The sequence below is a fragment of the Sinohyriopsis cumingii genome, chromosome 18, assembly GCF_028554795.1.
Source record: "Sinohyriopsis cumingii isolate HCF-2022 chromosome 18, ASM2855479v2, whole genome shotgun sequence".
Taxonomy (NCBI): Eukaryota; Metazoa; Mollusca; class Bivalvia; order Unionida; family Unionidae; genus Sinohyriopsis; species Sinohyriopsis cumingii.
Genome location: NC_142978.1, coordinates 55,789,027 through 55,803,887, shown reverse-complemented (window position 1 = coordinate 55,803,887; position 14,861 = coordinate 55,789,027). Strand labels below are relative to the sequence as shown.

Genomic DNA, 14,861 nt, shown 5'->3' with positions numbered 1-14,861 from the left:
ATTTCATTTGCTGAGCACGTTTTCATAACAGTCAGTGCTTCAAAGGTAATCTGTTTCCTTTGAAATGTCACCAATCTATTTTATCTGGGGACATTTTTAAAAAGGAATTGGCTGTCGTTTAGACTATTCTAGTCACTGTCCCTCTATGCCTATTGAATAAACCAAAAAGTAAGATGTATTTTTTTCTTCTCCATTTGTGGTAGCAGCGTCATGCTGCCTTCCATGCATGCATCTGAAAATTAACAAAGGGTCAACAGACGATAGAGATGCAGGTGTTCTGATAGGGATTATTACAGAAAACGTGAACGTTCTGAAGAACTTAATTCTGAGTGAAACGAAGAGGAATTTTACTTACCATCCACATGCAAATGTCAGTCTTTGTAAATATATTAATTACTAGCGATCGGCCGAAAATCCGATGAATGATAGATTATGAGACAATGCCTCGCCCGGTTGATCTCCGTTACCAGAAATGTAAACAACAAAAAAGCGTATGTTTCACAACATACAGAACTCATGCTAGATTTCAGGATAAGCGGATTATGATATAACAATGCACTGTTTAGATGGTTTGTCAGTATGGACAAAGAATTTGTCTATGTAACAATAGATGCATTTCAGTGCATTTTATAGCCAGTTTGCGGCTTCCTTTCATGGGGCCTCTGAATTTCTGCACTCCAAACCAATGGTTGTATATAAACGTTTAAACAGCCAACAATGTCGCCAACAGATAAAAAAGCCACATGGTATGTTTTGCAGCCAGTAAGGAAAAACAATCCAAGTTTGCAACATTGGTGAAGACCTACGCGATCCCAGAATAAACTTTTTATGCGTTTTTTTCTTCTGTTTACTTTTAAGAAGAAAAAAAAATACTTTTTCGTGTACAAGAAAAATACATATAAAATTTCAGGAGTTAAGCCACGATTGTCTTGTATTATTCATACGCGATCTCTTCCCCAAAATGATAAGCAACATTTTGCGGGTTTTTTTCGTAATACTTTAGAATTTTTTTTGTGCACAATAAAAATACATGTATATGAAATTTCGGGAGCCACACCATGACCGCATTATATCCGAACATGTGTTATAACAGAGTGTGCTATAGTGGGGTCACACTGTAATAACAAATGCTTATAATTTCTGTATATGCTAGTCACCTGCTCAATGGGGATTGTGGTCACTGTAAATAATTACTTATAGTTTCTGTATATGCTGGTCATCTGCTGAATGTGATCAGTGGTCGCTGTAAATAATCACAGATTCTTATGGTTTCTATATATGCTGGTCATCTGCTGAATGTGGTCTGTGGTTACTGTAAAGAGTCCCATATATGATTGTGCACTGCTCAGTGGGGACAGTGGTCACTGTAAATAGTCCCAAATACCTTTCGGTTTCTGTACAGATGGACACCTACTTGGTGGGGTCAGTGGTCACTGAATAGTCCTCAATACATCGTTCCTTTGATAACTTGCACATATTTGGGTAGAGGAACACAGACTGCAGTATAAGTGACCAAGGGACCTGTGAAAAATTAAGAAGGGGATACCATCTTGACTGGACATGAACAGTGAGAAGGCAGGTGGAGGGAGGGGAGATTGTTTAATGGTTTTAGTAATTGTTGGAATACTTGTCTTGTCAATGAACTCATTCACTTTTCTGTATAAATTACCTTATTTTCAAGATAGCCAATGTCCGTACAATCTTTAAAAACCTTACTTCAAGAGGTTTCAACTCCCAACACGTATACCTGCAAATATATTTTGTATGATGTCATTGTTTGTTCATGTGAATGTGGATAGAGTAGAGTGTTGATTCATAACAAAACAAGATTTTCTTTTTTCAAAAGCTACAGACATTTAATTCATGGAACCACAACTGTCAACATCAAAACTTGATTTTATAATTTGTTTTATTAATTATTCATGGATACCACATTTTCACTGCTAGTTATGAAATATCTGCTGATGCTTGAGCAAACCTCTGAGTGCCAATTCAGGAATTTTAAGTTATACAAGAAACTTTGGAATTTTTGTAATGAACCATATCTGTGAAACAAACACTTGAATGTGCTGAGTATGCCTTTCACCTGCTTCCCTTGCTATCATTTATAATATTTGCCAATTAGCAGGATAGACTGCTGTTTATTTTAGATACTTTAATTATGTTACTTACATAATAGTACTGACATTTATAACAATGGTCAGTTGGTCAGTTGAAATGAATTGACCTGACATACTACCCTGACTACTTGCTCTTACAGTTTACGATTTACATGCCTTGTAAGTTCTACCCTCTTTTTCGAGTTGATGCAAAAGACATAATTAACATGATGATGCAAAGCAGATATACTCTGAATTGATTGTAACAATGCAACAAACATATAAAACAATCACATCTGCAAATAGAAGATCAAAACACAATCAGAACATACCTGTTCTCATAGAATTGCTCAAGGACATAACTGTGTTTATAGATTGACACATTTTATATTTGAATACAAGACAGTGCATCATATTTATGACGATCATACTGAAACTGAATTCTAAGATTCAACATGATTTTCACTGGACAAAACTTAATCGGTATTTACCATATTTGCCAGCCAATAAGATAATGGTGAGTATAAGTCGAATCAACAAATTTCTCAAATTTTCTATCTCTCATCCATTTATAAGTCAATGCTGAATATTATATGAGGCCAGATCAATAACTTGGATTGTCTTTTTCACTTTGTTCCACACAGCATCGCGAATTTTATCCTATCTGTAACTCCTGTCAGGATCATTAAATGTAACTAAAAGTACCTAATTTGTTTCACACACAGTATTTTAAATGTATTATATATTTTTAGCTACATATAATGACGCTGACCTGAAAATTTGGTGAGTTACAGATAGGATTAAAATTGCGATGCTGTATGAAATTAAACTATAATATCTTCCAATGTCATAAGTATTAGAAGTATCACAGAATGCTATTTCAGATTGCCAGCGATGGGGAAATTGCATCATTAATGATAACATGCTTTTTCCACAATTTTTGGGGAAGAGAGATACAGATGTATTCCATTGCATTTTTCTTCTTGCACCTCGTGATCAAAATAAAATATGGTCTGATATATGAGAGTGAGTGAGAGAGATTTCATCTCTCTGTGGTTTTTTGGTTGTTTTTTTTTACCTTATTGCCCGTGTTTTAGACTAGCTGAAGCTTTTGTCAAAGAGAGAAAACGTCAATAAATGAAACAGTAAATGTAAACTATGAAAATACATACAATGCTTCATCAGGGTTTAAATATTCACAATACACCACTCCCTTGATAACTCGCAAACCCGCTTATAATGCGGGGTCAGGAGTGGACGCCATTTTTTTAAAAACCAGAACATATATTGAAAAAATGTATTCCTATTTTTTTAACTAAGATAATCACGATCAATATTGGTAACTGAAAAGTTGATATATCGCTCATTTTTTTTAAAAAAAATGGTAGATGTCAGATGGAAATGTTAATCAACATTTTGAAATTATCAACTTTTAATAAGAAGTCATATAATTGGTTACATTTTCTCTCCAAACGACATTCTTAGTACACCGTAATTAAAGATATTCAAGGAAAGTTTGATCAATGAAAATGTCACTTACACCTCGTGTAGGCAGTACATTAATATTTAAATGCCAATTAAATACTTTTTATTAGGTGAAATTTGTGTTTTAATTCTGGCTTTTTGTTCCTCGTAAGTATAAACATCATAAATGCATTGTGTATTTAAACGTAAAATGTGTCAATCTACTGTAGCAGCTATGTCCACAAGCATTTCTCTGAGAACCTAATTAAGTGCTGACCGTATTTTGAAAACTGACTTGTGGAAGTATTTGTTTTATTGTTGTGCTGAATTAAAAGCTGGTCTCCTTTGTATTATCATGTTAATTATGTCTTTTGAATCAAAAAAAAGAGATGGAATAAAAAAAAGTTAAAAGGCACAAAATCCTACACTACACACTTAAAACCTAACAACCCCAGTCATGTGTCAGGTTAACTCATTTTATTTGATCAATCAAACACTGTTATAAATGTTATTGTGTATGCAACATAAAATACCTTAATTAAATTGACTCATTCATAACAGTACTGTGATCCAAGGTAGCAAGGCAACCAAGCAAAACAAATACTTTGTAAAATAAAGAGCTTGATTTCACAGATACGGACCATTGTGGGCAAGCAATTTTCAGAGAATTCCTGAACTAGCACTTAGAGATATTCTCAAGGATGATAAGAAGTTTCACTATTACTTTCAATGAAATCACTACATCAATATTGAAATCACTACATCAATTGAACAATACAAAATTTAAGTTTCGGCATAGGAGATTGTCTCACGAAATAAATATCGCTAGTTTTTGAATAAACAGAATCTTGTTTGGTGGTGTCTCAACAGTTAGTCTAGTTCCTTGCTACTTTGACTCCCAGCTTGGTAGTATACTATTAAATACCAATCCGGGAACCAAACTAATCAGCAAAACAAAAAGTGATGTAATACACCGATGTTTTCATATACTATTAAATACCAATCCAGGAACCAAACTAATCAGCAAAACAAAAAGTGATGTAATACACCGATGTTTTCATGTACACGTGATGGTTGTTGAAACCAGTTGGAATAATCTTTCACATGTTGGACATTTTGAAAATAAATGATATTTATACAGAATAATGAACAGTTTCATTAGAAAAAGTGAGTTATTAACAATTATTATCAATGTGATTGTAAAACGAGGATTTAGTTATTAAACAGCCCAGTTCCCTGACCCCACATGAGGTTTTCTCGATGTATAAGTGGATTTGTTTCAATTTTTGGAGGTCCCTTGTAACTCATGCCCACGCTTATAGTGCAGCTAATGTTTGTGGAAATGTTGTGCACGAGTTATTTAGAGAGAGGTGTAGTTATATCCATATAGACTCCATTTAGGCTAAATCCTAAGAATGATAATTTCACATGCTGTCTAATTTTCTTTGCAAGTATAATGATGGCCGAGTGGTCTAAAGTGCTCACCATTCCAGATCACTGCCATCTCACCTCAGTTTGCGTGGGTTCGAGTCTCAGGCTTGGCTAACATGGGTACATAATAATAATAACAATAATAAAAATAATAATAATGACCAGTAGCTTCTTGTGGGTCAGTGGTTCTTCCCGAGGTTTTCCAGGGTTCTTCCTCCACTAGTTATACTGGCCACCCTATATAGCCTATCTTTCGCTGAAAAATATAACATCAATAACCTATCATTCCTATCTTTTACACCCATACCTATCATTCCTATCATTTACACCCATACCTATCATTCCTATCATTTACACCCATACCTATTATTTACACCCATACCTATCATCCCTATCATTTACACCCATACCTTTTGTATCTATCATTTATACCCATACCTATTATTTACACCCATACCTATCATCCCTATCATTTACACCCATACCTATTGTACCTATCATTTATACCCATACCTATTGTACCTATCATTTATACCCATACCTATTATACATATCATTTATATGTATAAATATCAATCCTATCATACCTGTCATTTACACCCATACCTATTATTTACACCCATACCTATCATCCCTATCATTTACACCCATACCTATTGTACCTATCATTTATACCCATACCTATTGTACCTATCATTTATACATATAAATATCATACCAATCATTTACACCCATACCTATCATACCTATCATTTACACCCATACCTATCATACCTATCATTTACACACATACCTATCATACCTATCATTTACACCCATACCTATCATACCTATCATTTACACACATACCCATCATTTACACCCATGCCTATCATTCCTATCATTTACACACATACCTATCATACCTGTCATTTAAACCCATACCTATTATTTACACCCATACCTATCATCCCTTTCATTTACACCCATGCATATCATACCTGTCATTTACACCTATACATCAATTTACACCACTCCTGTGGCCTAGTGGTTAGAGTGTCTGCTGCATACCACTACAAAGCCAAGGGATTCTTGGATAATGGAAGTAGCAAAAAAACTAGAAGGAATTGTTTTTCTTTGTGGTATTAATTGATAGGCAATATGGTACTTCACTTGAACATGAATAACATCAGTCACTGGTTAAGTGAACAATACAATACAGCTTTACAATCATGAAGAAGGGGCCCCGAGTGGCCGAGTGTTCTAAAGCGCTCTCCATTACGGAACACTGCCATCTCGCCTCTGTCTGCATGGGTTTGAGTCTCGGATTCGGCCAGTGTGGGTATGTGAGAAAGCTTGCTAGTAGCTTCTCATGGGTCGGTTTTTCTTTCCGGTCTTTTCCTAGATTCTTCCTCCACCAATAATACTGGCCACCATGTATAGCCTATCGTGTGCTGAAAAATGGCATTAAACCCCAAAACAACAACAACAACAACAATCATGAAGACATCTCTCTTTCTCTCTCTCTCTGTCTCTTTCTCTCACTCTGTCAATGGGGCTTAAGTTTTATTTGATCATTTGGTGCAAAAAGAAAATTGTGATGGAATATGTCTTTGTTATGGTTATTCATCTTCTAACTTGTCAATTGTAATGCACATATATTTAATCAGATTTAAACAATGTATATTATAGACATGTACATTACAGGTGCATGCTGTTTTAGCGCAATTATATCTGATGTATGTTAATTTTTAATACTGACGATCATGTAATTGTTTGAATTACTAAATGTGGGATCCTATATTTTTTCATACAAAATCTCTTCCCGAAAATGAAATATTTCTTACACATTACTTTTCATACTTCTGGAGAACTATTTTCCATACAAAAAATACGATAAAGCAATTTGGATGACATAATCCATACATAAGTTGATTCGGAGTATAAGATGAAGCTAAGATTTTCTGGTCAAAAAGTATCGTCTTATAGGCCGACACATACAGTATTTTGTAAAAGTGCTGCCACCAGTAGACATTACTGACATTTTCATGGATTGAAATTTCATTGAATGTTATTTATAGTATACTGAGAAGTTTTATTTGCAAAGAAAATTTAACAAATGACTTATTTAAAGCTGCAAAATTTCATGATGTCGTTTAAATGTCTGGGCACTAACTGCTTTTTGTGATGCTAAGATAAACACGATATCAGAGTTTCATTTAACAGTTTTAAGCATGATTTACTTCACATGGAACAAATAGGAGTTAATTCATTTGATATTTTCTAGAACAAAATGGGATCCACACCTGACCGCACATTGTAAATGGGCTAGCAAGTTAACTGGGCATGAATTATTGAGGAGGAGGTGCACTAATATTTCTGTATATAATAGTTAGGATGTCCATCCAATTGTATGTCTGAAGTGTTGAGAGTTGGGACTTTAATTAATCATTGACCCTTTATTTTATGGATTTTATATTTGTGTCTTTTATGTCTTTTATTTTATACTATTATATACCTTTCATGTTTTATCTGTTATCTTGTATTACTTTGTTTACATTCTTTTGGAATGGCTTGTATGTATCATTTTTTTCTGCAGTTCTCAATATTAACATGTTTAGAACTTTTAATCAGCACCATATAGCCATTGTTGTGCTTATGTGCCATTAACCTCAAATTGATACATGTATGCTGGTTACCCAAACATTTTATCCAACATTTTAAATCATCTTATTGTCATCTTTGACAGGAAGAACCAAATTATGATAACATTCATGAGTTGAAGTACTTGGATCAAGTCGTCTCTGAGACATTGAGGATGTACCCGCCATTGTTGAGGTAAGCAGTCTCAGAATCACTAAGGATGAACCCATCATTATTCAGTTCAGTCATGTCAGAAGTACTGAAGATGTACCCACCATTGCTGTGGTATGTAGTGTTAGTGTCACTGAAGATGTAATCATTATTGTTGAGGTAAGCAGTGAGGATGTACTCACCATTGTTGAGGTCTATTTCTGATGTACAGTATTGCAACTGAGGTAAGCAGTCTCAGAATCACTAAGGATGAACCCATCATTGATCAGTTCAGTAGTGTCTGAAGTACTAAGATGTACCCATCATTGTTGAGGTCAGTAGTGTCAATGGCACTGAGGATGTACTGATTATTATTGAGGTAAGCAGTGAGGATGTACTCACTATTGTTGAGGTCAGTAGTGTCACAAGCATTGAGGGCCTACCCACCAATGTTGAGTAAGTAGTGTCAGAGGCACTGAGGATGTACCCAATGTTGTTGAGGTAATTATTTCTCATGTACAGTATTGTAATCAGAAAGTTTGTTTATGTGATCATTGACTGGATAAGACTACTTAACAAATGAATTTTCTTGCAATGTTGGTATCAAGTGTAGATTAATGTAAGATGGGTGGTTAATTTAAGTTGGACATATTTTTCTGTTGCAAGTTTCATTAATTTTCTCTGTCTTCGACATATACTTATTATAGATAAGGAGTACATCCACTTCATTGTAGATCCAGCCCTCATTGCTTAGAAAGATATTCACAGTATCTTTCAGCTTAAATTTAGGGAAAAAAGTTATAAAAAGTAATCTGCATTCCAAAGTGGAAGTGAGATGAGTGGTCATCTTCTGCTTGTGCCAGGTCAGCACCTAGTACATTTTGATGAGTGGTCATCTTCTGCTTGTGCCGTTTCAGCACCTAGTACATTTTGATGAGTGGTCATCTTCTGCTTGTGCCAGGTCAGCACCTAGTACATTTTGATCCACTTTGTATGCCTCTTTATCCATTGAGCAATTCTTTGTATTTTCTTTTTACCACAGGAAAGAATACTTTATATATGTATCTATCTAAATCTTGGTTGTTATCTACAATGAATGTTTCGCACATCGGTTGTTTAAGTTCAGAATACAGTAAGCTTTTTGATGCTAACTTAATTAACTATTGGTCTATAGAACATACAGTTAGACTGAATACGGTAAATGGCAAGTAAATGACTTTTTTTCTCCATGTAAGAAGATTATATCTGCAATTTTCTCTGCCATTTATCTTAATTCATTGTGTTCATCTCTCAGTAAATTTAGTTTGATGCTTGATTCATTTCGCTAAGATATGTTATTGTCTGTAAAAAATGGGTGATGATCACCGCCACATATTTGATCCAGGTAAATGAGTGTGCCACCCAACTTGCACATAACGATGCAGATGTCATTAGTAATACTGATGATGCCACCTCCACAATCAGTTTTCTGATTCAGCCTTTGTTGGTTGGAAGCTGTCACATCTTGAGGGAATCAAGTGTTAATTTGCAGTGATGGAGCTTACACGGCCATAGTTCTGCCATTTCCCTCAATACCAGGATGTGAACTTTATGACATTAACCATCAGGTGAATACTGACATGGTATGGTGGTCCAGCCACACAGGCAGACCTGATACTAGCAAAGGTGATGTTTCCTGATATAGCCAGTACCAGACATTGGCCATGGATCATGTCTACTTCATCTCCAAACTATGATTTGGTTAATGGAACTGGGTACAATGATCTATTTTACCTAGACCACAGTGCCACAACCAGAACATTCCAGCATCACAGAAACTATATGGCCATTACTAACATGGCATGGCAGCCAACCTGATCAGTGCCCTAAAATTGCATCATCTTATGCTGGTACTGGCTGTGGTGATCATTCCTGCATTGGCTTGTACCATACATGGCCCTCCAAATTTGGCTGGCCCAGGACCAAGTCTACAATTCCAGCATAGCTTTGACTTCTGCCATCTACCAGTGGGACCAGTCACATTATGGCTATGGCAGCTGCCTATTCCTCACCATCTTGTACTCACCTCCGATATTTGGTGGCACTCAAGTGACCACCTGGAGATCACCATGTCCCAGCATGGACAGGTACCCAGCTTCATTCACCATCATTGAAAGTCTGTTGCACAGTTGACTAGTAATTACCTTTGGTCCCAGTTTGAAGATACATGCTTTCATGCTTACAGACCTCATCTTTTCTCATTGATTTTATGTCTTACAGGGAAGACCCAGTCTTTCATGAATCAAATAAAATAGTCTTCTGGCCTCTACCTACTCCTGCTCCATGAATGGCATTTTGCAGAATTCAACATCTGTCTGTCTCCAGAATTTAAAAACCCAAGATCGGTCAAGTCAAGTTCCTGACATCTTGTGCCGCTTCAAAAGGCGTCTTAAAGACCCAATGTCAACAGGCCTTTCTATATTTAATGACAACTTTCCTCTATTTTTAACCTTGCTTTTTACAAAGTCCATCAGCTGGTCTTTTACAAAAGTCCTATCTGTCAACAAGTCCCCATGACCCAAGCAGGCTGAAGCTCTTACCAGAATCATGTTTCTGACAAAATCACTGGTTTCACACTGCATGGTCATTTTACTCAAGGGTCTGTTGTTGTTGTTGTTGTGGGGTTTAACACCATTTTTCAGCACACGTTAGGCTCTGCATGGCGGCCAGTATTAATGGTGGAGGAAGAACCCAGGAAAACCCCGGGAAGAACCACCAACCCTCGAGAAGCTACTGGTAAGCTTTCTCACTCTTGGGTCTTAAGTTGAATCTGTTCCTACTGGTTGACCATTGTGAACCACCTTGCAACAAGGTGGAATGTCAAGCTTCCAACTTCTCACTAACCAAAGACACACAGTGCCCATTCTTTGAATTGGAATGGTTACAAAAACACTTCTCCTCTTACCCCTACAAATCCCAAAGTCATGTGGAAAGTGAGAAATTCAAGTACCATTTAATTCTCACTGCTCCCCTCAAGCAGGAAAAATTATACGTCAGTTACCTCATTGATCCAATGGTGGAGATTTCCAGGCAAATGTTGCATTTTCCTTATCTCCAAATTAGCTTTGCATGTAAGCCTTCTATCCAAATCCAAATACAGAAACATTGAACCTGCATTCCTGGCCCATGTGCAACAAGCCCCCCCCCACCGCCTCTGAAATTCATCAGCACTAGTGGTAGATAGAATTGCACAGATAAAGAAACCAGCCAAATTTAAAGCATGCGTATGGAGATTGTGAAATTCACCCAGTATGTGTATGTATCTCTTCTTCTAAAATTTCCATAGCACAGTTAGCTAACTTCCACTTTTAGAAGGAATTCACAATGAAGGCTACTGTTTCATGTTTTTTGACACATTTTGCAATTATGGAAGGAATGATATAGGTCAGTACAAAATCTCAATTTTTCTTGACCAAAGCCCTTTGCCTTGTGCTGGAAATAGAATCAACTATTGGTTTTGACATATGTGAGCAAGACGTCAACTGAACCACTGTGGATAGTGCCTGTGTATGTAATCTACCATGGGATGTGTGAACAAGACACTCATTGAACCACGGTATAGTGCCTGTGTATGTAATCTACCATGGGATATGTGAACAGGACATGCGTTGAACCATGGCATAGTGCCTGTGTATGTAATACCATGGGATGTGTGAACAAGTCACTCATTGAACCACAGTATAGTGCCAATGCTAGACCTGCTTTTAGTCACTTTAGCTATAGCAAGCAGAAACATCAAAATTCGTGCTACAACAGGCTTAGACCACAAAATTCATGCTACAGCAGACAGAGACAGCAAGATTCATGCTACAACAGACTGAGACAGCAAGATTCATGCTACAACAGACTGAGACAGCAAGATTCATGCTACAAACAGACAGAGACAGCAAGATTCATGCGACAACAGACTGAGACAGCAAGATTCATGCTACAACAGACAGAGACAGCAAGATTCATGCTACAACAGACTGAGACAGTGAAATTCATGCTACAACAGGTTGAGCACACAATCACTACGAAACCTAGGTGTTACTCTGGACAGTACTCTCACATTGCACCAACATGTCATGAAGATATGCAAGGCTGCATATCTTGAGCTGAGACGCATCAGCTTCATTCACAAATATCTTTCAGTTGATGCCACTGAAACACTTGTGTGTTCATTAGTACTTTCAAGACTGGACTATTGTAACTCAATTCTGTTGTTGTTGTTGTTGTTGTTGTTGTTATAGGGTTTAACGCCATTTTTCAGCACAAGATAGGCTATACATGGCGGCCAGTATAATTGGTGGAGGAAGAACCCTGGAAAACCCCGGGAAGAACCACCGACCCACAAGAAGCTACTGGCAGGCTTTCTCACGTACCCACGCTAGCCGAGCCTGAGACTCGAACTCACGCAGACAGAGGTGAGATGACAGTGATCCTTAACGGTGAGCGCTTTAGACCACTCGGCCACTCGGGGCCCCTACTCATTTCTGTCTGGTTCATCTCAATATCTACTCCAAAAACTTCAAAAAGTTCAAAACACAGCTGCATGGATAATACTTAGAGTATCTTGATCAGAGCACACCTCCTCACTGTTCTGTACCCTAAACTGGCTATCCATTCGATCCAGAATCAAACACAAAATTTGTTCTCTGTGCTATGTTTCACTGACGGACTCTAGTCCAACATACCTATCCGACCTCACCCATGTGTACACACCAGCAAGATACTTACGCTCCTCTTCTGACAATCGTATACTCATTATTCCCACTATGAAAACAAAGTCATATGGACAGCGTTCTTTTGCATACCAGGGCCCAGCAGCGTGGAATGAATTGCCCACTGAACTTAGACACAAAGACACAGTGATCACATTCAAGAGGGCTCTCAAAACTCACTTATTTTGACTGCAAGAACAAACTTAAAGACCTAATAATGATTCCTACCTTAAATATTCTCAGCATGTTTTTTCTATGTTTTCTAATTTCATGGTGTTGTTGTTTGTAATCATATCATTATATGTTTTTTATCTTATAGGTGTTGTCTAATGTTGTAAAGTGCTTAGAGCTTCTAAAGATTAGGGGCTATACAAAGTTGTCATTATTATTATAATTATTATTATTATTATTATTATTATTATTATTATTATTAATACATGTGTTGAAAATGCATATTATCTGTGTTGACATGGATATTACTTTTGTGGACATGAATATTACATTTGTTGACATGCATATTACAGATGTTGACATGGATATTACAGATGTTGACATGCATATTACAGATGTTGACATGGATATTACAGATGTTGACATGCATATTACAGATGTTGACATGGATATTATAGATGTTGACATGGATATTATTTGTTGCATATGATTATAAAAAGATCAGGGTTACTGTTTGCAGTTGACATACATCCCTTTAATTGATATTCATTACTTTGATTGATATACATTACTTTGATTGATATACATTACTTTAATTGATATACATTACTTTAATTGATATACATTACTTTAATTGATATACATCCCTTTGATTGAGTTTAATGTACCATGATGTCAAAACCCTTTAAGCCAATGGTATACCTTATATTTAAATTTTCTTTATATTGTTATGTGTGCCTTTTGGGGGCACATGGATAATACATGTGTTGACTAGGATGTTACTATATGTTTTGTATGCCATTTTAGGGCACATGGATAATACACATGTTAACATGGATGTTACTCTATGTTTTGTGTGTCATTTGTTGCTCATAGACATAACATGTGATGGCACAGATGTTACTGTGTTTTGTGTGCCTTTTTGGGGCACATGGATTATACATGTGTTGACATGGATGTTACTATATGTTGTGTGTACCTTTTGGAGCTCATGGACAAAACATGTTGACACAGATATTGCTATTTGTTTTGTGTGCTTTTGTGGGGGTACCTAATCCTAATATGGCACTATACTGCCAGAACCATGCTGATGTGCTATTAAACCTGTACACTCATGCATAATTATGTACATACCAAACGAAAATGGTGCTGAACAGGCCTTCAACATTCTCCTGAACTGACAGCCACATCAACATGGAGTTTTCACTGAAAGACTTCTTTTGATATATATATAAGAGTGTACTGCCTGATAGAACAGGGAGATCCCCTCCCGTCTGCTAAGTCAATCTTGGTCCCAGACCAGTTTCATGTCTTTGTAACTCATGAGAGGGAATTGGTTGTTGTTGTTGTTGCTGTTGTTGTGGGGTTTAACACCATTTTTCAGCACATGATAGGCTATGCATGGCGACCAGTATTAATGGTGGAGGAAGAATCAGAGAAAACCCTGGGAAGAACCACCGACCCACGAGAAGCTACTGGCAAGCTTTTTCACATGCCCACATTGGCCGAATCCTAGACTCAAACCCACACAGACAGAGGTGAGATGGCAGTGATCCATAATGGATAGCGCTTTAGACCACTCTGCCACTCAGGGCCCCCCTGAGAGGGAATTGGTCTTGTTCAATGATTTTTCTTCTTTCAACTGATTGTCATGTTTTGGTGCAAAATTTATATACCCTAGCCGCTACTGCAGCTACTTTTTGGATAATGTGACATTTGCTTTTTCCTCATTTTAAGTGGGTTATATTATCATGACCTATTGTTGCAACAGATGTACTGTTATGTTATTACTACCTATTATTGCTGTAGGCATACTGTGTTTCAGACTTCATTATTTCTTAATGAAGCCAGTTTTCAAATTACAGTATTGTTTCATGCAGCTGGGATTGACTTAAGTAGCAGTAGAACATAATACCCAAAATAAGCCTTAATTTAAATAAAGGATAAAAAATGGAGTGGCAAGAAAACTCTTTTGAAATATTTATTTTATAATTAAAAGTACTGGTGATCATGTATTGTGTGAATAGAACTGCCATGGTATTATATAGGTTTGTGGTTGTTTCTTTGTCCACTGGGATATCATATTGTTTACATAATATCAATCCTGGTGTAATCATGAGATTGTCCAAGATTAACTAATGGACTACCTCTGTTGTTTAGACACAGCCGAATCGCACAAAAT

At 36.6% G+C, this 14,861-nt stretch overlaps 1 protein-coding gene across 2 annotated transcripts in view; it reads left to right on the top strand.

The window, feature by feature from the left end:
- Positions 1–14,861, top strand: part of LOC149776689 (cytochrome P450 3A24-like) — a 119,796-nt gene that overhangs the window by 91,451 nt on the left and 13,484 nt on the right. For both annotated transcript variants that reach the window (XM_089941226.1, XM_089941225.1), the window contains exon 12: positions 7,723–7,811. In XM_089941226.1, the coding sequence (XP_089797352.1) occupies positions 7,723–7,811 (89 nt within the window). The remainder of the gene's footprint in view (positions 1–7,722; positions 7,812–14,861) is intronic.